At 44.9% G+C, this 25,057-nt stretch overlaps 1 protein-coding gene across 22 annotated transcripts in view; it reads right to left on the bottom strand.

Annotated features, from left to right (window-relative positions):
• The window catches only part of SMCO4 (single-pass membrane protein with coiled-coil domains 4), a 98,204-nt gene that overhangs the window by 8,840 nt on the left and 64,307 nt on the right, over positions 1-25,057 (bottom strand). For 18 of the 22 annotated variants that reach the window (XM_064577139.1, XM_064577144.1, XM_064577129.1 and 15 more), the window contains one exon: positions 18,889-19,656. The exons of 2 other annotated variants lie outside the window; for them this stretch is intronic. In XM_064577139.1, coding sequence (XP_064433209.1) covers positions 19,393-19,656 — 264 coding nt within the window. In that variant the 3' untranslated portion in view covers positions 18,889-19,392. Of the gene's footprint in view, positions 1-18,888; positions 19,657-25,057 lie in introns of those variants that run through there. 2 more of the 22 variants (XR_010407022.1, XR_010407023.1) reach the window with 1 other exon arrangement.

Here is a 25,057-nt window from a genome sequence, read left to right on the forward strand (position 1 = left end):
AGCAGGGGGAGGGGCAGAGGGAGAAGCAGATTCCCCGCTGAGCAGGGAGCCCGATGCGGGGCTGGATCCCAGGACCCTGAGATCATGACCTGAGCCGAAGGCAGTCGCTTAACCAACTGAGCCATGCAGTTGCCCCTACAAGATTGTTTTGTTTGTTCTGGGCCCTTTGTATTTCCACATAAGTTTTAGGATTAGTTTGTCAGTTTCCTGATTTTTGCAAAAATAGGGCTGCTGGGATTTTGATAGGGGGGTTGAAATGACAATTCTCTCCAAATTGATCTATACTGAATCTCAACTTGGTGAGAATTACCATCTTCATAAGAGAATTGCTGCCATAGGAGTTCCAGGATGATGCTCATAGGGAAGCCCTCTTGGGAAGGCACCCAAGGATAGATGCTGCACTTAACAATTTAAACAGAATATCTTCGTCCCTTGCCTGCCAAGGAGGGGGGAAACAAAATGCCCTAGGACCTAAGTGGTTAGAGGAAACCACACTTATTTTGACACTGACAGTTGACAACTGATAATCAAGACTTCTGCGGGGTCACAAGAGCCTGATGTGTGACTTCCTAAACACAGAAATGATATGGAAGAACCCATCAGAGATAAAATTTATTTAGCTCTGTGTGCTTCACACAAAATAATTCAGTTTTTCATTTATTTCGCCAATATGTCTTTTGTGATGGTGGCGCCTGGGCAGCTCAGTCAGTTAAGCAGACAACTCTTGATTTTGGCTCAGGTAATGATCTCAGGGTCCTGAGATTGAGCCCCGCCTCAGTCTCCACGCTTGGCAGGGTATCTGCTTAAGGATTCTCTCCCTCCCTTTTTGCCTCTTCTCCCCCACACTTGTGCTCTTTCTCTCTCTCTCTCTCAAATAAATAAATCTTTTATTTTTATTCTTATGTTAATCCCCATACATTACATCATTAGTTTTAGATGAAGTGTTCCATGATTCATTGTTTGTGCATAACACCCAGTGCTCCATGCAGAATGTGCCCTCCTCAATACCCACCACCAGGCTAACCCATCCTCCCACCCCCCTCCCCTCCAGAACCCTGTTTGTTTTTCAGAGTCCATCGTCTCTCATGGTTCGTCTACCCCTCCGATTTCCCCTGCTTCATAAATAAATCTTTTTAAAAATATGTCTTTTATGGTGAACTACCTAAAAGATATGGTGAACTGCTTAAAAAATTATTATATAAGATGAGGCCAAAGGGCCAATACTAAGACTATGCTATGTTGTACTTGAGGTATGCACAATAGATCTGTCTTCATCAGAGAATTTGATACATTAAAATGATAGAATATAAAATAACTGAGCTAACATTCTCCCCATTTGGTATGATCTCTTTGGGGTTTTGTTTGTTTCTGAAAACATTATAGCTTTGAAATTCTTCATTTTCATCAGCTTGAGGAATATCTCCCAAAAGTCAGTATTGTTTGAGCTCAAACAATATCCAAACATATCTCTTGGCTGAGATAAATTATTTGATGAGTCATTCCCAAATGATTTTGATGGATAAAATTATGAGTAACCAAACTAAAACAGCTCTTTGGCTTCAAATACAGAGTTTGCTACATACAAAGTTTAATTTATAACCAAAGGTTTTTATATCAACAAGAGTTGAACCCAAGAATTTGGGGAATACATACGTATGTGTGTGTATGTGTGTATGTAAGTATATGTATGCAGTGTATACACATACCCATACATATACCTACACATAAATCTCTGAAAATAATCATCAAAAATAAGATGAGAGAAAACTTTTGGAAGTGAATATGTTTATGACATAGGTAGTGATGATGGTTTCATGGACATATACTTATCCTCAAATTCATCAAATTATATACATTAAATATGTACAGCACTTTCTATGTCAATCATATCTCAACACAGTGGTTTAAAAAAACAAACATGAGTCAAGAACATCTCAGAGCTTGAGAAACATATACAGAGTAATGTCACTATTTTTAATATTAAAAATATGAGTACTTAAGAAAATATAGGATTGGGCGCCTGGGTGGCTCAGTTGGTTAAGCGACTGCCTTCGGCTCAGGTCATGATCCTGGAGTCCCTGGATCGAGTCCCGCATCGGGCTCCCTGCTTGGCGGGGAGCCTGCTTCTCCCTCTCCCACTGCCCCCTGCTTGTGTTCCCTCTCTCGCTGTGTCTCTGTCAAATAAATAGGTAAAATCTTTTAAAAAAAAAAATAGGATTTAATGGCCAAACATAATTGCTTCATTTTGGAAACTATGCATTTATTTCATTGAGGATATTATGCTAGATGGATAAGGCACCCAAAATTTTGAGTCTGTCGTTTAAGCCACCCAGTTTATAGTACTTTGCTATATGATCCCTAGCAAACTAATACACTCATAAATCCCAAACTTGGAGCTGAGAAAGCTGACAATCTTGAAATGGCAAGGGACACAAAAAAGCTCCAGCAAAGCCTGTTCTCTCTAAGTAAAAGAAAAGAGTCAGCCTAGCAGGGCAAAAACCTTTTATACAATAATCACTCTGGGGCGCCTGGGTGACTCAGTCAGGTAAGCATCTGCCTTCAAGCTCAGGTCATGATCCCAGGGTCTTGGGATCAATCCCTGCATTGGGCTCCCTGCTCCGTGGGGAGTCTGCTTCTCCCTCTCCCACTGCTGCTCCCCCAGCTTGTAATGTCTCTCTCTCTCAAATGAATAAATAAAATCTTTAAAAAATATAATAATCACTCTAATTTAGCCAAACACCCCAGAAAAAACTGGTCCCACTCTCACCTCCACAAGCAAATGTAGACAGAGAGCCTAGATTTCCACCCTTGTCCCAAACCCTCTACCAGGGTGTCAGAGAAGGTTGAGTAAGGTGGCAGAACTTCCATCCCTGCCAGCAGGTGATGAGGGATCCCCCTCAGCAGTTTCAGTGGAGACTACATGGGGAGCCCCCATGAAGCAGCAACAAAGCAACCCTACCCCTCCCCAGTAGGGTGATACCAGTGGAGGACATGGAGAGTCAGGATACTCACCATGCCTCAGTGGTAATGAGGCCACCCTTCCCCAACAGTGTCACTGGAGTCCATGTAAGAGGCAGTAATGAGGCTCCCTTACCCCTCCCAACCAGGTAGTATCAGCAAAAGACTACTGGGGAGCCAGAACTCCCACCCCACTCAGCAATGATAAGGAAGCCCTCTCCCTGGCGATTAACAGAGCCTGAGTCAACACCTGGACTTTCACTACATCTGGAAGTAATGATGCTCTACCCCATTTCTCTGCTCAAAAGTTGTGAGGACAGGCCTACCAAAATATAGCATTTAAGTAAAATCCAGAGTCTCACAATATAGTGCCCCAACATACAAGTTTCAATCTAAACTCACTTATATCAAGAATCAGAAAGACCTCAACTTGAGAAAAGACAATCAATAGAGGACAACAGCAAGATGACAGAGATGTTAGAGTTATCTGGCAAAGATTTAAAGTAGCCATCATAAAATGACTCAGTAAGCAATTAGAAACATGTTTGGAAAAATGAAAATATAGGAAATTTCAGCAAAGAAATGGAAGATATAAAGTGAAACCAAATGGAGGTCTTAGAACTGAGAAATACAGTATCAAACAAAAACTGGGTGGATGGGCTCTAAAGTAGAATGGAGGAGACAGAGGAAAAAAATCAATGAACAATAGGAATCACCCAATTTGAACAGAAAGAAAATAGAATGGAAAAAAAAAGTCAACAGAAAAAAAATCTCAGAAATGTGTAAAACTATAACAAAAGACCTAACAATTGTATCACTGGAGTATTGAAAGAAGAAGAAAGGGCAGGGTTAAAAAAGTGCCCATAGAAATAATGCCTGAAAACTTCCCCCAAAGCTGAGCAAACCCCAAACAGGATAAACCCAAGGAAATCTACATTATGACATAGTATAGTCGAACTTCCAAAAACTAAAAACAAAGAAAAAATATTGGAAGCAGGAAGAAAGAAATAATACCATATCTATAAAGAGAAAACAATTTTAATTAAACCAGATTTCTAATCAGAAAACATCAGACCAGAAGTAAATGGCATAATATTTTCAAGTGCTGAAAGAAAGAACCATTAACCCAGAATATTATACCCAGTGAAAATATCCTTCAGGAATGAAGAGGAAATCAAGACATTCTCAGATGAAGGAAAACTAAGAAAACTGGTCACCATTAGAATTAAGGAAGTTCTATAAACTAACTAACTAAATAAATGGATGGATAGATGAATGAATGAATGACACCACCAAGCAGAATACATATTCTTCCAAAGTGCCTTCACAACGTATGCCAAGGTCACAACATGAGTCATCAAACAAACCTCAACAAATTTAAAAGAAACAAAATAATAGACAGTAGATTCTCCCACTAGAATCAAACTAGATATTAATAACAGAAAGAAACTAGAAAATAAAAAATAGGAAAAAAAAGAACTAAAAATCAATAACAGGAAAATCTCCAAACAGTTGAAAACTAAACAACATTCTAAATAATCAATGGGCCAAAAGGGAAGTCTCAAGGGAAATTTAAAAAAATATACAGAACCATTTGAATGGAAATTAAATGTAACATAAAATTTGTGCAAAACAGCTAAAGCAATGACAAGAGGGAAATTTATAGACTAAATGAACACATTAGGAAAGAGAAAAAGTCTCAAATCAATCATCTAAGCTCCTCTCTCAAGCATCTAGAACAAAAAGAACAAAATAAATCCAAAGGAGGCAGAAGGAAGGAAATAAAAATGATAAGAGCATAAATCAATAAAACTGAAAGCAGAAAAACAGTAAAAAAAATCAGGGAAACAAAGAGCTGATTCTTTTTTTAAAAAATCAATAAAACTGATAAATCTCTAGCAAGACTGACAAAGGAAAAAAAAAAGGAAGACACAAATTACCAATATCAGGAATGAAACAGGAGACATACTGAAACTCTGCAGAAATCAAAAGGATAATAAGGGAATGCTGTGAACAACACTATTATGAATGCTGCGAACACAAATATTTATGTGACAACTTAGTTCAAATGGACAAAGTCCCTGAAAAACACAAACTGCCACAACCCACCAATATCAAATAGATCACTTGAATAACCCTAAAACTGTTGAGGAAACCGAGTTCATAATTTTAAAACTATCAAAAAAGAAATCTCCAGGCCCACGTGTTTTCACTAGAAAATTCTAATAAAAGTTTGAATAAGAATTAGCACAAATTCTACACAATCTTTACCAGAAAATAGAAAATTTCCCAATTATTTCATAAGCTAACATTACCATGATCCCCAAACTAGACAAAGACAGTATCAAAAAGTACAGGCCAGGATCCCTTGAGAATATAGATGTAAAAATCCTTAACAAAAGATTCGCAAATAGAATTCAGTACTATATAAAAGGAATTATACACCGTGATTAAGATTTATTCCAGGGATTCAAGCCTGTTTCAATATTCAAAAATCAGTGTAATCTGCCTAAAGACATACGAAGACTAAGGAAGAAAAATCCTATGTTCGTATCGACTAATGAAGAAATAACATTGACAAAATTAAACACCATTTCATGATCTAAAAAACTCAGAAAAATAGTAATAGAAGGAAACTTTCTCAACTTGATAAATAACATTTACCAAAAAAAACCTATGGATAATATTTTACTTAAAGGTGAAAGAACGCTCAGGACCACAGCAAGTATGTCCGTTCTCACCACTTTTACGAACACAGTGCTGGAAGTTCTAGTCAGTGCGATAAGTGAAGAAAAGAAAAAAGGTATCCAGATCAGAAACGAAGGAACAAAACTTTCCCTATTTGCAGATGACATGATTGTCTGTAGAAAGTCCCAAGAAATCTACAAAAGAAGTCTTAGGAGTAAGAGGTGAGGTCAGCAAGCTTGTAGGACACAAGAGAAACATACAGAAATCAATTGTTATTTCTATATACCAGCAATGAACACGTGGCCATTGAAGTTAAAAATATAATATTATTTACAAGCATTCAAATAAATGAAAGTAGGTGTAAATCTAACAAAACACATGCAGGACTTGTATACTGGAACACTGAGAAAGAAGTGAAAGAAGATTTAAATAAATGAGAGTTATAATGACGGATTGGAAGACTCATAGGAACGATCTCAGTTTTCCCAAAATCAATATATAGGTTTACACAGTCCTGTCAAAATATCAGCAAAATTTTTTTGGTAGACTTAGACAAGATTATTCTAAAATTTATATGGAAAGGCAAATGAACTAGAATAACTAAAGCAATTACGAAAAAGAGTAAAGAAGATTCAGTCTATCCAATTTGAAGACTAAATATATAGGAAAAGTAAGCAAGACATAAGACATGTTAAGTCTCATACTTTATACAAAAATCAACTTTTTTTTAGTAATTAACAAATTGTAAAATTATACAAAAATGGATGATGGGCTTAAATATAAAACTATAAAATTTTTAGGACAAAAACATAGGAAAAAAGCTATGGGACCTATAAGAGTTCCTACACATGAAGGAAAAGCACAATCCATAAAAGGAAAAATTGATAAATTAGAAGTCATCAAAATTAAAAACATTTGCTCCACTAAGGGCCCTGTTAAGGAAAAAAAAAAAAAACCTGGAGGGCCTGGGTGGTTCAGTGGGTTAGGTTAAGCAACCGACTCTATTTGGGCTCAGGTCATGATCTCAGGGTCATGAGATTGAGCCCTGCTTGGGGCTTGGTGCTCAGAGGGCAGTCTGCTTCTCTCCCTCTCCTTCTCCCTCTGCCTCTGCCCCTCCCCCTGCCCACACTCTCACTCTCTAAATAAAATACATACTTTAAAGGGAAAAAAAAGCTACTGGGAGAAAATATTTGCAAACCACATATCTGAAAAAGAACATGTAGAATGTATGAAAAGTTCTCCAAACTCAACAGCAAAAAATCCATTTAGAATATGGGTGAAAGACATGAAGACACATTTCATTGAAGAGAATGTATACAGACTGCAAATAGGCACATAAAAAGATGTTCAACATTATCGGCCATTAGGGAAATGCAAATTAAAACCACAATAAGATATCACTACACATCTATCAGAATTAAAAATTAAAAAATAGTGACAACATGAAATGCTGGCAAGAACACAGAGAAACTGGATCACACTGCTGGTAGGAATGTGAAGTGGTGCCGCTACTTTGGAAAACAGTTTGGCAGCTACCGTATGATGTAGCGATTGCACTCCCTGGCATCAATCCCAGGGAAGTGAAGACTTATGTTCACACACACACACACACACACACACCTAGCCATGAGTGTTCATAGCAGCTTTTTTCATAATAACCCCAAACTGGAAACAACACAGATGTCCTTCCGCCGGTGAGTGATTAAAGAAATAAGTGCAAAACGAAGTCCAGGGGAGAGAAATGGCTGCAGCAGCGGGAGCAGAGAGATGCAGTGTCGCTGGCTGCGAAGGTGGAGAAAGGGGACCACGGAGCCCAGGAACTCAGGCAGCTTCTAGAAGCTGGAAAAGATTTTCAAAGCAAAAACAGAGTTGGAATCTTGGCAGCACTGGACAAAGGGAAAAGAAAATTACGAACTGGTCTTGGCAGAACTGGGCAGAGAGAAAAGGCAATTGCTAGTGCAGAGCCCCGCTTCAAGTCAGCCTGGAGCTGCAGTGGGCATTGCCCTCCCGGGACCCTCTCTTCCTAAGGACTTTGGGTCGGGGCTGAGCAGCGCATATTGCAGCCCCGCGAAGGGCGCCTTGGGGGTGCGCACACCACTGTCTGGGTAGCTCGCAGCTCGAGACTGCACTTGGCAGTCTTATTCTTCCCGTCTTCCCTCGCCTTGACCCAGAGTGGAGAAAGTATTTCACTGAAAAGTGACTTTGTAATGTCAAATGCCAAAGCTCCTATCATTCAGTGTGGCACAAACTGGGACTTTCAGAATTTTGGTGAACTTGTATATTTTGTGCTTCTTTACAAGAAGGGTACGGGTAAGTGAAAGCAAAACGGGAGGATAATGGGATGATGAGAGCTTTGGGAGTTGGGTTCTCTAAGGAACTGATGATGCTATACCTGTGATTGTAACTTTGTTGTTGTTGTTTTTGAAGTTTTTATTTATTTGAGAGAGAGAGAGAGCACGAGCGGGGGGAGGGACAGAGGGAGAAGCAGACTCCTCGCTGAGCAGGGAGCCCGATTCAGGGCTCAATCCCAGGACCCTGGGATCATGACCTGAGCCGAAGGCAGACGCTTAACCAACGGAGCCACCCAGGCGCCTCTGTAACTTTTTTTGTTAACACAGTTTGATTTTTAACTCTAAATGAGACTCTGAATTGGATGGTCACATAAATTCACCCTAAAGCCCCCAACTAGTTGGACTCAGTATTATCATGTCCACAATAGACTTTCAAGAACCACTTATAATATTCGGCTTTAAAAAATGAGGGTGTGGGGCGCCTGGGCGGCTCAGTCATTAAGCGTCTGCCTTCGGCTCAGGTCATGATCCCAGGGTCCTGGGATCGAGCCCCGCATCAGGCTCCCTGCTCAGCGGGAAGCCTGCTTCTCCCTCTCCCTCTGCTGCTCCCCCTGCTTGTGTTCCCTCTCTCGCTTTGTCTCTGTCAAATAAATAAATAAAATCTTTAAAAACAATAAAAAATGAGGGTGCTTTTTTGAAATGTGAACTAATAGGCTTAAATAAGTTACATTCGTATTTGCTGTTTATAGAATTGATATCGGTGTAGCTTTTGAGTTTATAGCCAACATGGTATCCTGAAATATTCTTTTTTTTTTAAAGGTTTTATTCATTTATTTGAGAGAGAGCATGAGCAGGGGGAGCAGCAGAGGGAGAGGGAGAAGCAGGCTCCCCGCTGAGCAGGGAGCCCAATGTGGGGCTTGATCCCAGGACCTCAGGATCATGACCTGAGCAGAAGGCAGATGTTTAACCAACTGAGCCACCCAGGAGTCCCCTGAAATATTCTTTAACTCATAACTAGTTCTCCTAGCCTCAATTTTAAAAGAAAATCTAATTAAGACTAAGTTACCAACCAATCTTAAACATCTTCTATAAATCCATGCCACTATAAACAATGTAACTAAATGCTATTAAAAAACAATTCTTTTTTTTATTATAAAAAATAAAAACAATTCTAAAAAAACGGGGTAATCCAAACCATGGAATAGCAGCCAGCAATAAAAAAACCAACTGATTCATACAAAACCTAGAGGACTCTCCAGGGAATTATGCTGAGCAAAAAAATAGCCAATCCCAAATGGTTATATTTTGTTATATAGCAAAACTTTCTTGAAATGACAAAATGACAAAACCAGATTAGCGGTTGCCCTGGTGCGAGGAGGGAGCAGGGCCAGAAAGGAAGCAGGTGTGGCTATAAACGGAGCCCGTGAGCATCCTGCTGACCTGTATCGTGACTGTGCCAACATCTGTATGCTGGTTGTCCTAGGATTCCGCGCTACAGGTTTGGAAAAGGTAATGTTGGGGGGACACAGGTAAAGTGTTCACAGGCTCTCTCTGTATTACTTCTTACAACTGCATTTGAATCTACAATTATCTCTCAATAGAAAGTTTAATTTAAAAAAAAAAAGTAGCTATTCTTAGCTCTCCATCTGTTCAAAAACAGATGGCAGGCTGGATTTGACCCACAGGCTGTAGTAGTTAATTGAGTTTAATGCAAACACCAAGAAACCCTATACATGTTCATTTAGTGGTGTTTTAGATGCTAAAACTTTAGAGATCTAAGCACAACCAGAGGTCTTAAAAAATGTGTTTTCAGTCATTAGTTCTTGTAACTACTGTAGTGGTTTTCTGGAGGGAGGCGTCCACTGCCACTCCTAACCTGAAAGGGATACAACAGTGGGTCTGTAACCTCCTCTGGATCTGGTCTTCAAAAGCCTCTGTTCGTGCTTTCCTATCAGCATCATGAGCTCAGGTCTGCTAAGCCAGTTACCACACAACCATTTGCTTTCCGTCTTACCAGGTGTAGTTCTTCTTAACTCTGCTCACTTTCTCTTCATCCGGGGAATTCCGTTTTCCTTCATTGTTTTACCATCAGGAGGGAGCAGGTGCTTAGCTCACCATCATTAACCAGAGGTCTTTATTCAAATAATCATAGTCTGAGCCAACGCATCAGGGACTCATGTGGTTGTAAGGGTTTAGCATGACATCTGGACTTGTCATCATTCTTACCCAGTGAAGAACTGGGATGTGGGCATATGCCCCAACCCATGGTATTTCGGGCACATGGACTCAAATCATCACACTGGACGTAGCTGAGATTAGTTCTTACCATTACTGCACGTGGTTAGACTAGAAGGCAGGGGGTCAAATCCTAAGCGGAACTTGAAGGAGGAAGTGCAGTAAGATATCCTTATTTGGATGTGGAATTTTCTTCAAAATCCTTTTTTCTCCTGCTTTTTTTGTTTTATTAATACCAATATTTGGGGCCCATCTTCTCCAACTGCAGGCTGGAGTCCTAATCTTAGATACTTAATCAGAATCTATGAGGGTGCTGCAGGAAGAGATAGGAGATTGAACCAGTTCTCTATAGACCTTTCTAGAAATATGTACATTTATAGCTTTATGGAAATATCCTCTGAGTTCCAGGTAGCAAATTTACATGTCAGCCATAAGCTAAATGCCAGCCTGGGGAGATGCTCCACTGGGGGAGAGCTTCAGAGTGGGGCAGACTGACGGTGAGGGGCAAGAACAGCTAAGCACAGGGCTCCTGGGGGCTGTTCGGGAGTGGCTCAGCCTCTGTTGTGGGCCTATCAGGATGATATGCATCCTGCCTCAGGCTATGCCACCCACTGAAATAAGGGAAAAGTTAGAATATGACATAACACAAGGAGGACACTTCCTCAAGGTCACGGCTCACCTAGGATGTTTGCATGAGGGGATTAGGAACTGCAAAGAACTACTTCTGTTATCTATTCTGCTTGACATTTTGCAGGGTTGACACATTATCGAGGTTTGCATTTATGTAGAAAGCAAGGATTTAGAGCATGTTAAGTTTTGCCATTTTGACAGGTAAGATGGTATTCTAATATTATTTAAACAGAAATACCTTTGTTTATAAAGTTGCACTTTTTTCCCCCCTTGGACTTGCTGGCCATTTGTATTTTTCTTTTGTGAACCAAGTGTTCTCTCACTTATTTGAAAATATTTACTGGTCACCTCTGTTAGCTCCTGAGAAAATAGGGTTAACAAGACAAGTTCCTTTCCCATTTCATTGAGCTCATGATTTAGAGGAAGTAGATAAACATTAAATAAGTAAATAAGTAACACAATTTTTATAAATGTTTCTGAAACTTAAAAAAAAAGCCAAGAATTTGATATATAAGAGTCAGAGTTATTTTATTATGTGTGGGTCTTCTAAACTTTATCTTTTATTCACTTGCTCTGTCATGGGCTGAAAATGGTGAACAAAAGTCTCCACTTACTAGTATGTTTCTGTCTGTCACCCCTTGTACTTCTCGTAATTTCTGTTAAGAAAAACTTGAACATTTTACCTGGTGCAGCCACCGTGGAAGACAGTATGGAGGTTCCTCAAAAAGTTAAAAATAAAACTACCCTACCACCCAGTAATTGCACTACTAGGTATTTACCCAAAGGATACAAAGATACTGATTCAAAGGAGTATATGCACCCCAATATTTAGAACAGCATTATCAACAATAGCCAGACTATGGAAAGAGCCCAAATGTCCATGAGCTGATGAATGGATAAAGAAGATGTGGTATTTATGTACAATGGAATATTACAGAGCCATCCAAAAGAATAAAATCTGCCATTTGCAACAACATGAATAGAGCTAGAGTGTATTATGCTAAGCGAAATAAGTCAGAGAAAGACAAAAACCATTGATTTCACTCATATGCGGGGTTTAAGAAACAAAACAGATGAACATAGAGGAAGGGAAAAAAGAGAGGGAGGCAAACCATGAGACTGTTAATGATAGAGAACAGACTGAGGGTTGATGGATGGAGGGAGGGGGTGGGGGAGGGGCTAGATGGGGGATGGGTATTAAGGAGAGTACTTACTGTGATGAGCACCGGGTGGTGTATGGAAAGGATGAATCACTAAATTGTACATCTGAAACTAATATTACACTGTATGGCTAACTGCAATTTTAAAACAATATATATATACATATATATGGAAATTGTTATAAAAAAGAAAAACTTGTACATATTCATAATTTTTAGATCTCCATCTTGAATTATATACTCTATCATTCTTTATCTCTTCTATGCTTTTTGCTCCCATTCAACTTTAACAGTGAGGTGTGAATACTGCTTTCTTCTAGTTTCCTAGACAATTTCATGTTCTCCTGTTTCTTGGTACAAATATTTAAGGCTATAAATTCTCCTCCCAGCACTGTTAACCATATTGTCATTTTCTGCATGTATCACTAATCTACTTTTTGCCCATCCTTCTAGTTTCAGTGGTCTCAGATCACTTTAAAGTATATCTTTTTTATATGATGAATACTTGGGTTTTCCTTATAATCCTATTTGAGACTTTTTCTCTAAGTATATCCAGGCCACTTATATTTACAGAGACAGCTCTTTGATTTTGTTTCTGTCATCATATTTTACTTTTTATTTCCATCGATGCTTTAAAATAATTTCCAGTATGTGACTTAACTTCCTTTGCTCATGTATGTGTTCGATCATTTTAAAGGTTTTTATTTCGTCTTACCTTTAAGTGGTTACCTTTATTTATTAATCTCCTTTTCATTAGTGTCTATCTAATGACGCCATATAAAAATGATGACAGGGCACCTGGATGGCTCAGTTGATTAAGCATCAGACAATTGATTTTGGCTAGGTCATGATCTCAGGGTCATGAGATTGAGCCCTGTGTTGGGCTCCATGCTGTGTGTGGAGCCTGCTTAAGATTCTCTCTCTCTCCCTCTGCCCCTTGCCTGCTCATGCTTTTCTCTCTCAAACATAAATAAATAAATAATAAATAAATATGACAAAATAATAGTATGCTTTTACTTCTTCATACTCCCCCTTCCACTAAATTAGCTGATTATATTATTTCTACTTATTCTTTCAGTACTTACCCTTATACTTTAAATTATAAACTTGAAATAATTTTTACTCCTAATGAGAGCAGGAATTCAGAATACTTATGCCACTTCTTACCTTCTCCTCCTACCTCCAACTTCTGTTACAGTGTTTTTGTATCCATAACTTCCACACTTAATCCTTCTTCGCCTTACAGCAAATTCTTCTGCTGTAGTTCCTCCATTTATCTCCTGATTGTTTGGACTTTATCTTCTTATAGCTTTTTCACAAAATGGTCATGAGAGATATATTCCTTAATTTTCCCATGTTTGTGTGCATTACATACACGCAGAAGTGGTAGTTTGATACATTCTCTTACTGGAATGGAGACTGGTCAGGAATATGTGTCTGTTTTGTTCATTGGTGTATTTCAATGCCCAGAACAGTACCTGGCACCTAGTTGTACTATAAATATTTGCTAAATGAATATACAAAGGAAAACACAAAAGTAGTTTGGGTAGCGCTTTTTCCTCCTGAGAATTTTGTCAGCATCAATCTTCTAGTGCTAAACGCAAGAGAGGAGACATCTGAGGCCTGATTTCTACCTCTGTAACAATTCACTTTTGGTTCTCAGCATCTGACCTTGAGGTGCCTAGGTGTGGTTTTTTGTGTGTTTATCTTGCTTGGAGTGTTGAACTTCCTGAATCTGTGGGTTTATATTTTTCATCAAATTTGAAAAATTTTAAGCCAATTTTTATTAATGTTCCATGTGTGCTCTTAAAAAATATTCATTCTCTGTTGAGTGAAAAGATCTGTATTTATCTACTAGATCAAGATGATTAATTTTATCATTCAAATCTTCTATCTTTGCTCTTTTCAGCTGGTTCATCCATTTCTGAAAGGTGTATATTAAAATCTGCAACTAAAACTGTTGATCTATTTCTAGTGTGTCCATTGTCACTTGCTTTATCTATTTTGAAGCTATGTTGTTGGCAACATACATATCCATGATCATATCATTTATTATTACGTTCCTAGTATATGTCAGCCTTTGCCCCTTATGGCATGCTCATTTTATAACTGTTTAGCTAATGTTAAAATTGCTGCTATGGCCAGTCTGAGAGGACTGGGAATTTCAATGTTTCTAGAAAATCTGGGTAGATGAATGGATGGGAAGAACTTCAACTGAGCCAGTAATGCAGCTAGAGTCAGAGGTATTTCAAGATGGAGGGCCTCGCAAAAGGAGTCCACGATGGGCTTTATGCATTTACTCCAGTCCACATGAGTTGGTGCCTTGTGAGTTAGGCCTAATCCCAAAAGGCTTAATATGCTTTCTCAAAGAATTGAGGTGATCAGTGTGTGGACAGCTGTGCTTTGTTTCAGTTGGAAAAGGAATATTCACAGGTGGAGATAGGTGTCTTTCCTAGGAAGGTTCAAAGATAGACAGCCTGCATATAATAATGAGGAAGTCAACAACAAGGGAAGGAGAGAGATCCTTACCCATGGCAGTACTGAGCATCCCAATGCTCACTCTGGTCTACTTTCCTTAAATTATTACTCAACAGCTTAAGGGATTAAAAGCTTCTTGAAAAGACTGGCTCCTTTCCAGAGGACTGGCAGGCAGGGAGATAATACAGATGACCCAACTGAAATACACTGAAGTCGGAGACATTTTCCTTGTAGAATAATGAGAAAATACTCAGAATAGAAGAGGACAGACTGACTACTAAACTGCTCAAAGCCCCATAAGAAAAATTAGGCCTGATAGAGCGGGTGAGGCGAATCCTACAGACATAAGTGCTCTTCCTTGATCTTGGAAGCCTGAGGGAAACTGGGACAAGAATCCAGAGGACGTGTAAACCCTCACCCAATTTGAGTACAGATATCCTGAGAGAGTCATGAGGAAACTACTCATATATTTCCTTGATCTTAAGATTCTGTACCTCATTTATTCATGCTTAACCAAGTCTGTGGCAAATACTGTAGAGAACACAGAATTAGAGATGGCTCCTAGGGTCAAAAATTGCATTCAAGGTAAGGCAGACACTTCAATAGACGAATGGATAAAGAAGATGTGGTCCATATGTACAATGGAATATTACTCAGCCATCAGAAAGGATGAATACCCAACTTTGGCATCAACATGGTTGGGACTGGAGGAGATTATGCTAAGTGAAATAAGTCAAGCAGAGAAAGTCAATTATCATATGGTTTCACTTATTTGTGGAACATAAGGGATAGCAAGGAAGACATTAGGAGAAAGAAGGGGAAAATGAAGGGGGGGAAATTGGAGGGGGGAGACGAAGCATGAGAGACTATGAACTCCGAGAAACAAAATGAGGGTTCTAGAGGGGAGGAGGGTGGGGGGATGGGTTAGCCCAGTGATGGGTATTAAGGAGGGCACGTATTGCGTGGAGCACTGGGTGTTACACGCAAACAATGACTCATGGAACACTACATCAAAAACTAATGATGTACTGTATGGTGTCTAACATAATAAAAAAATAAATCTCATTGGAAAAAAAAAAAAGTAAGGCAGACATCTTTAGGAGGACAGACCACATGGGACATTTTCTATACAGGGCTACAAAGGAATACACACACACACAAATACATACACGCACATATAATATGATGGTAGATTTCCAAAAAGAAATCTAAGAGCCACAGTTCTAAGAGATTTCCTTCTTTTTCTGCCTCCAACAGGTAAAAAATGATGTGAGATCCTTTGTGGGGGAAAGGGAAGGACGATCATCCCGTCCATCTTCCTAACAACCCTGCGGCGGGTGTCCCCATCTCCAAAGTACAGGTGAGTCTGACAGCACACTTCCTATTTCCTCATGAGGAGGCATGGAGGAAAGGTGTGGGCTGCTCTGCTTGAACTGTCAGGCAAGGAGCGAAAGCTGGTAGCTTCAGAACCAGGAGAAACACAAATACATCTTCGCATCATGATTTTTTAAAACACATCAAGTGACACCTTTTAAACCAATGACAACGGTTTCTATTCCTGTTTCTAACCCAATTCCTCTTTGGGAATTTGCTCTTCAAACCCCAGCATGACTTTCTGTGAAACTCCTAATAAATCATTCAGTTTTGCCTTGAAGCTGCTGAATAACTTGGAATAATGTGAAAGCTGGTGTCTCACATCATTACTGGGGCACCCACATGGGAGTACTATTTACCCTGGGAATTGTTAAATTCTACCCGCAGTAAATTGGCATCTCCTCCTGGCCAGGAGGTGGTTCACATCAAAGTTGTGTTAACGTTTTTAAAAGTCCATTTTCAGCCTGCTTTCACCAAGCCTGTCTGGTAATTGCCTTCTCTTGAAAATCCAGATCAAATTCACTAGGCCCCCTGACAGACAACAAAGAGGAAAACAGTGAGTGAAAATAAGAGCCAGGAGCACCTAAAGGATCTGTTACACAGTGGATGGTGTTGTGTCGGCCCGGCAAGGAGAGCCTTGGGAGGCAGGCCTTGATGTACGTTCTGTGAAGTTTGACAAGAAGGAAAGGAATGGCCACTTACTGAGCATCTACAAGGTTTCAGGAGCGATGTCATGCCTTTTTCCTATTCATCCTCCCAACAGCCTCCACATAGTAAAATGAACCTTACTTGATCTATGTGGGTTAACTGCAGCTCAGGTTATGGGACCTGACTGAGGTTATCTGACTAGAAAGTGGCTGAGTTATGAGTTCCCAGAGCACACGCTCTTCTCACACCATACCCCAAATGTCCTTGGCAAGAATGCCAAGATGTTGTAATAAGGAACCCACAAAACAGATATTTCTCCTGGAATGCTACGGGGTTGAGGGTCCTGGCCCAGCAAGCAACACATGAGAGACTGAGCGGGCTGTTAGGTACCAAGTGGACAAAGCCGAACTCATGGCCTAAGATGGCGTCCGAGGCAGTTCATGACCACTGTCCAGTAAGGACTGTTCACACATACCTGGGCAGGAAAGGCTTCTTTAGACGGCGAGAGTGGTGAGAAGGAAATCAGTATTTATTAAGAGATAATAGATCTTAATGATGAAGAGCATGGATGCTGGAGCCAGACTGTCTGAACCTTAATCTCACGTGCTGTCTTGCTGCAAAACGACCCAATGTGTGTGTGCACGAGAGGATGGCTGGGGGTGGGGGCAGCAGAGATGGATGAACAAGAGTGGCCATGTGCTGGCTTACAGAAACTGGTCAATAGCTCCATGAGGTGTGTCGTATTATTCTATTTTTATATATGCTTGAAATTGCCCATAACAAAAGTATAAAAATAAAAACAAACAAACCTGGGCTTCTCCACTTACTTGTTATCAGATACTGACAAGTTTCTAGGCCTGCCTCAGTTTACTCATCTGTACAACTGAGTACTAACAGTACCTACCTCCTAGGGCTGTATGAGAAATATGTGAGTTAATATGTGTAAAATGCTGAGCTACCATTACTATTCATAGAGTAGCCACTATGTCCCAAGAGCCGGACCTGGCTTTACAAATTTACTGTTGCAATTGATTCCTCCCATCAACCCTATGAGGCAAGATAACCTCCACTTTCACGTGAGGTAGTGGACTCAAGAGGGGTTCTGGCAGCAAAACCTGCATAAAGACCCAGGTTTGCTCGATCAGCCCCGTTTTCTACTAGATGGCCCACTTCCCGAGAAGTGACTTGACCAGTTATTTACGGACAGGGAAACTGAGACTCGGTGGGCTTCCACTGTTCTGAGCGTAGGCTGGGAACTAAACACAGACCAGGCGATCACGCAACACATGGCCCGGGCTCTTTCTAGCGGAGTGGATGGGCATTCCTTGCACCAGCCCCAACAGCCACTCTTGGGACAGAAGGGGGCATAGCTCCGCATCTCAGTGGCCCTGCGGCCGCTGTGAAGAACAGGAATGCCTCCTTTTTGCTCTGCACCTGAATCAGCAGGTCCCTGAGGCCATGGCCTTCAGCCTTTCCCAGACCACAAACACTGGGGCTCGGAAGAGAACCGAACAAGGGAGAGAAAAATAGAAACTTAAGAAACATTATAGGCTAGCAGCCTCTGCATTTGATAAATATTTTAGTAAATCTCTTCCCCAGGGCCACGGGCACCTGAGTGGGCCCAAGGCCATGCAGCATCTCCCTCTGAGACCAGCTCTCACAGAGGGGCCCACGGAGCTCTGTCAGCCCCACTGAGGCCCAGGAATGCAGGGCATCAGTTGGGGTCCTTCCTTCCAACAGCTGCTTCGTCTTCCTGAGAAACTCGCTCCAAGAGGCCCTATGGCCCCAGTAACCGCCTGAGCCATCAGTGAGCAAGTCATGTAGCCACCGTGATTAGAAAAGCACTTCTCTCCCCACAAACCTCTCTGTAATCAGCAATGATGGGCGGACCAACACCCTCACAATAGTCATCATGAATCTGACTTCCAAAAAGGGGTCACTCCCTCGGGAACCAGGGCCAGGCTCACAATGCCCTCAGAATACAATGCAGAACCTTTCTGGCAGGGCCAATTTGCATCAAAAACTCAGCTGGACTGCAAACAATTTGCATCCTTTCAGCGGGAACAGAACCGAGCCTGACCTTTCCCTCCAGGACCACTTCCCCGTTGCTGTTTCTAACTGGTGTAAAAAGCACTTGTAGTCATATTCCAATTAGAACTCTTCCTTCGCTCAAACAGACCAATTAGTGCACCCTGTCTTCCCCCTCTCAAGAGTCTCTCAATCTTCAACCGATCCAGACAAAAAGCAAAAGCCATCCTGGAAGTGATTCAAGCAGGGAGCAGAGAGGAGGTAGAGAAGGGTGGGGGGGGGGGGGGGCGGTGGCAGGGAGAGAAGAGGGACACGGCCTCCCGGAGAGGGTGCCCAGCACCTCCTTGCACTTCCCTCAGAGCAAGGCCACCTCCTGGCAAAGCAAGATAAACACCCAGTTTAAGGCTGTTATCTCCTTTATTCAAAAAATAAATATTTCACTTTTGAGTCGACATATTTCAAATCACATTAAGCACAGAGAAGAAATACAGTCCCTTTGGAAATCGTGAACCACATGTAGGCAAAGAGTCATGTTCTAAACAATGGGGATGGGGTGAGCACTGATTCCAACTGATTCATGACCCAGAAGATTCCTCCTCTCACCAGGTGGAGCTACATTATCGATTTCAGGAGTGAAAAAGAAACACACACACACACTGCTTTGAAGTCTGAAAGGCACATGAAGTGGACCATAAGGTGTATGGCACATTCACTGATAAAACGTTCCCTATTCCCTCCCAGGGAAATTGGAGAAACTTTAATCAAGTCAAAGACCAGAGAAGACAGGGTGCTCCAGCTTAGAGCTCAGCATCAGGAAAAATCTCTGAATACGAAAGCCATTTTTCTTTCGCTTTCCCCCTCCCGGGCTTTGGCTCCCTGCTGGGGGAGTCTGCCCCCTGCGCTCACTCGGTGACGGTGGGGCGCGTGGCCACATACACGAACACCACGATCAGGAGCACAACCACGGCCAGCGTGGGTAGCACCACCGTGGTAATCTGCTGCCGGGCCTCCTGCATGGCCTGCTTCCGCTCCTTCTTGTCCTTGGACGTCTCCTTCTTGGGCTTGCCTTTGAGCTGCCGCATCTTTCCCGAGTAATGCTGGGAGGGTACGTCTGGAGAGGGTTTGGAAGGAAGGGCCACGCTCCTGTGGTCAAGGTGCTGAACCTCCTGGGGAGAGAACGATGATTAAAAATGAACGGGGGGAAAGGGAAAAGAAACTATGAAGTGAAAGGCAACTGCTAACCTACAGCTCAGAAGACAGGGGCGGGGGGGCGAGGAACAGTAGGGCCCATGCAACAGATGTCAGCCCCTCTATCTAGCAGGTGTGGCGGTGAGTGGGATGTACCCTGGGGCTCCAGCGCCCTCGGTGAACGGGGAGTGGGTCTCCAGCCTGCTCACTTAGGGTCTCTGTGCACGTGTGACATGGAAGGCCTGGAAAGCACGTGGTCTCCACTCAGAGGAGAGGGGCACCTGCTCCCCTCACTGTTCTGAGTGCCGCAGCCTCCCCAGCCAGGCTTCAGTGGCCAGCTGCAGGCCACCTGCGGACTCCAGGCACATGACTCCGTCTTGCCCAAGCCCTGGGCCTGATCACAGGCCAGCTCAGCCTCCCTGTGGCTAGAGAGAGCCCGGAGGCACGGGCTTCTCCGTCTCGGCACTGGTTCACCCATCCATCACACCTTCCTGAGCACCTCCTGTGTGCCGGGCACTGCTCGAGGAGCTGGGGACGAGGTGGAGCACTCCGTCCCACCCTCACGGCGCCCACGGTCTGGGGGTGCCCCGTGGGTTGCAGCAGAGTGGAGATCTGGGTCAGACAGACAACAGAGACTAGCTGAGCCTGCGGTCCGGCCGCCCACTCAAACTAGGATTCTGGTACATTCTGTGCCCTGAGGAGGTGCTCAGGTGGTGAAGTCTGCTGTCAGGGGCCTGGGAATGAATTACAAACCTGTTACAAAACCTCGTCTGGAGCAATAGCTCCAGACAAGTCGGATTTTTAGCTCTTTGGCTGACAATGAGATTGAGAAGGTGTCTGGCGCCTCTCAGGGTCCCCAGAACGGCCAGAGGACCAGGCTCAGGAAATGAGCAGGACGAGGGAGCCGGCGCGGCCATAACCAGAGGCCAACTCACACCATGTCACCACCCAGACCCTGCCACTGGAGCACGAGGTGCTGAGGCCCCCACCGCGGTCCCTGGTGCCGCCGCGGTCACTATCTGGGATGAACTGCCGAGCGCCTGGCTTCTCTGCGCCACCAGCTCCCGTGTGCATCAGACTCGGGATGCCCCCAGCCCAGCCTCTGAGTCTCTACAGTAGGTGGAATGTTTTCTAAACACGGCCAAGAGGTGGCGGCTGGGTACTGGACAAAAAAGACATCCATCCATCACGGTATCCCCGGACTAGCGCGGAGTTAGATGCTCTCAGAGGCAGGGGGGGCAGTACTCTTCGAACAAAGGGACTTTTGTAACACGATCTTGTGTGTACAGTTTTGTCCCAGGGCAGTGGGTGGCCTGTCACCATGCTGATGAGGAAGATGGCATTTATACCTAAGTGACCATGTTAAATGGCAGAATCTGGAAAGGGGCTTCTGAGACAGAAGAGGTCTTGTATGAGACCTAACTGTTGGCAGAGGGATGTTCATCTCCTACCAGTCCTCTCATCGCATGTGGACCCGGGATTTTTGTCTGTATTAGCCACATTGGGTAGAGTTTCTTATGGTGCAAGATGACCAATTTTCGTGCACTGGGATGGCATAAGGCCAGCCAAAGGCAAATATTAAAGTTCAGGGCAGCCCTATTTTGGCAAGTGTACAATTTCCATTAGGCTTTTAAAAATACTCACTAGTACTCTCTTGCCACCTGACAAGTGTAGGAATCCCTGCTTTACCAGTTCTCCTTTCCGAGTCTTTCCCAGAACACTCAGACGGACCTGGGGTCAAACCCAGGACATCCCACTGACCGGCTGAACGGCTGCAGGCAGGTCCCTTCGCCTCACCGGGCCCCACTGTCATCAGCTGAACAATCTGAGCAGCTTCTGTCGCAGAGGCTGACCGTGCGCACTGGAAAGGGCCCACGTCCACGGTGCTCTGGCCGCCCACGGGGGCGCAGGACAGGCCGCGAGCCAGGCAGAGCCGGCTTCCTCTCCCCACAGCTCACCTGCCCGCCACCCCGGGCAGCCTCCCTGAGCTTCTCTACGCCCCGGCTACCCCCTGGGAGGGGCTAAGCACGGCGGCGTGCCCCTCAGCGGACGTGCTGAGGACGAGACAAGAACCTGTAACGCGGCGCGTGGCGTGGACAAGGCACTCAGTGCCTCTTAGCTGCCGGATGGAACAGCCTTAATATCCCCGTTTGAGAGGTGAGGAGACCAAGGGGCAGGAGAAGAACTGTGCTGTCATGGGTCACGCAGTCCGTAAGCAGCATCAGCAGGGGCAGCATCCCCTGCCGGCTCTGCAACCACAGTCCCTCCGTCCCCGACATGGCCTCACAAAACTGTTTACAAAGACACAAGCATTAGCCGCCCTCTGATCTGCAGCTCTTACCCCGTGGAGTTAATGGCCTGTCGGTCTATGAAAAATGGAGGGGCCGCTGTTGCCGCTCGCAGGACCCCTCACGGGGCCGGGCACGGGCAGGCAGCCCCGGAGCCCGGGGTGGCGAGGGCCCCGGCAGCTCTGGCTCACAGCGCGGGCCCTGACTTTGGGCCTGCTCTTTCAGCGGCTGTCTGCACCCCCACCTTGGCTCTCAGGGCAGCAGCCTCCGTGGTGACCAGCTCTTGACGTCTGCGAGATGCATTCAGAAGTTCCTGGAGGCTTAGGAAAAAAGCCTCAAGTTGCTAGGGACAATACAGGTCTGGTCAGGATGTGAAGGATGCACATGCAGGCCTGACTTCTGGGCCCTCCGCTAGGCTACAGTGGGCAGCCTCCCTGCTTTCACTCACCTATGCCGTGGGCCTCAAGCCACAGCCCCATGCTCTCCCCAGGGCCCAAGAATCAGGGACAACATCTCTGAGATGACACCGGAGGAGAAGGAAGGGGGCCAGGGGGGACAAAAGTGGGATAGAACAGCAGGAGTGGAAGGAACCAGGAGGAGAGTGTGGGATGGACCTGGAGAGGGCAGAGGCCAGGTCATCCGGGGGCTCACAGGCCACAGTAAGGAGCCACGTTTTTATTCCAAGAGCAGCACGAGGTCCTGAAGGCCTTCACACAGGGAGGCACGGGCTTTCAAAAGCTCCCTCGAGCTGGCCTGTGGACAGCAGGGCATGGGGGAATGAAAAGGGAGGCTCCTGGAGCAGGCCGGGGTGCGAGGGGGATGGTTCCGTCTGGGAGAGGGAGTGGTGACCCGGAGGAGGGTGCAGTCGGGCCATACTTTGGGGGCACAGCTGACAGAAATCATAGGAGGCGAACCTAAAGTTGGGAGCTTGAGCAGCTGGCTGGGTGGTGATCCTGCCTCACGAGCTGAGGGAGAAGGGGCAGACTTGAGAAAGAACAGTAAGTGCTCGGCTCACACCGATCCATGGGCGAGGATGCCTACTGGACATCGCCATGGAAATATCAAGGAGGCGGCTGGAGCAACGAGTCAGGAGCTCGTTCAGGGCTGCAAATCTATATTCGGAAGTCATCACCTCTTGGACAAGGTGAGCTCACGGAAGGCAAGGCAGACGGAGAAACGGGCTCGGCTGGGCCCCCGCAGCACGGGACGGTCGGAGGGCGGGTAGGGGACGAGCAAGCGAAGAAGCTTGCAGAGAAGAGGCAAGTGAAGGGGAGAAGCAGAACAGAAAGTCCTGGTGACCATGAGAGTCAAGAAGGGCACTGCTTCCCAATGCTCCTGAGAGCCTCTGCTGGTGTTGGCAACGTGAAGGTCGGACATGAGTGACCTCGGCGGAGCGAGAGGGGAGGGTTCAGACTAGGGCAACTACAGCGTCGTCCACAAACTCTTGCTCCTCTGAGAGAAGCCTGCGCTAGAAGGCAAGTGAACACTCCGCTTCCCTTGCCGACAATGTTCTGCCATGAAGAACAGTCAGCGGGACTGAGGCGTCGTGCACAGCTGCCCGGCATCCTGGTGCAAGCTCCCGAATCCCGGGAGGACTCGTGATACACGGCTCCAGGCCGGCACCCTGACCAGCACCGGCCTGGACAACTGGTCTGAGGTCACGCGGGAAGCCCGTGCGCAGGCGGGACAGGAACTGACGCTGAAAACGTGGGGACATCTGGGCGAGCAAGCGGAGGGCCCAGAAGGGCCGCTTTGCCCTGGAGAGACGCAAAGGCACAACCTCGAATCCAACGGGTGGCAGGCGAAGAAGATGGGACAGGAGGAGACAGGTCTGTACTGTGCAGTAGGAATGAGAGGTTGGACTTTCTGCGTGAAATGGGAGAAGTCTGAGGAGTTGGGAGGTAGGCTGGAGGAAAGGGCAGGCATGAAATAACCATCCCGGAGGATAGAAAAGCAAACCCAGCAGGGACACATCAGCCCTTCTGGTTAAAGTTCATACATGCTTCATATCCAGGCCTTGCCTCCTTCTGGACCATTAGGACCACCTCGCCACACACGCTCTGGCCTCCGCTCACCGGACCAGGTGAGGTGGCCTGCGGGGCCACGGCTGGCTCATCCAGGCTTGGCCAGAACCTCTGAAATGTGTGGCTTGCCTCAAAAAATTGAGCTGGGTCCACAGGCCTCTATTTCAGAAATCTATGCTAAGAAACATTAAGGGACACTGAAGTTGGACAATCACACAGATGTAGCCACGTGGGGAGCCACCTGATGCCACGTGCGGAAGACACCAGGGAAAGCCGGGTGGGGGAGAGCAGACAGGGGCAGAGGGAACTGCTCTCCTGTCCTTCTGGTGGAATCCCTGTACAGCCCGGTGCTACAAGGCTCTGGTCCTTCCAGGACACTGACATGTTTCTATCTTCTGGTGGTTGGTACCTCTTTTACCCGGAGCTAGCTTCCAGTGAAAAGAGCCCTGGCTACAATAACTGCTCCAGTTTCAGCCACGAGGAGTCCAAAGCCCTGCCTCTGTCACAAAATCAGGGAGTAGCCGAGTCCAAGGTCAACCGCATCTGTCTGACTCCGAAGCCTGAACAGTCGCCGCCCACCTGTGCCTCCTCACCCCCCATCTCCCTTACCCACTCCCCACTTTGTGGCCACATCGTTGCTTACCAGCCCCTCACAGAGAGGACACCGAAGATGGAGCTCACACTGTGCGGTCTGACTTCTTCCCAGCAAGCCGCGTGGGCACGAAGGAGAAACCACTAACACAGTTCTAGCCTTACAACTGTAACTGCCACCTGGTCCCCCTGCCCCCAGGCCCCCAACCCCGGGAAACGGAAGACTTCACAAACGCTTGAGTCCCACCCGATTCTAATGAAACTCCGCCTGCTCTGCCCCCTCCCCCACCAAAGCCAGCCCACGGCAACTGGTCAGCACTGCAACATTCTCACTGGTCCCCAGCGTGCGCGGGCAGGCGGCAGGGAGGCAGACAGCAAGGGGTGGGGACACAGCCTTTCGTACAGAATCGTTTTAAGTTCACGATTTTCTCTGATGATAGCCTTCCAGCGTTTTATACATATATGTATACACAAAC

This window comes from Mirounga angustirostris, unplaced genomic scaffold, assembly GCF_029215605.1.
Source record: "Mirounga angustirostris isolate CCGP_5_RB_7025 unplaced genomic scaffold, mMirAng1.0.hap1 SCAF_13, whole genome shotgun sequence".
Classification (NCBI taxonomy): Eukaryota; Metazoa; Chordata; class Mammalia; order Carnivora; family Phocidae; genus Mirounga; species Mirounga angustirostris.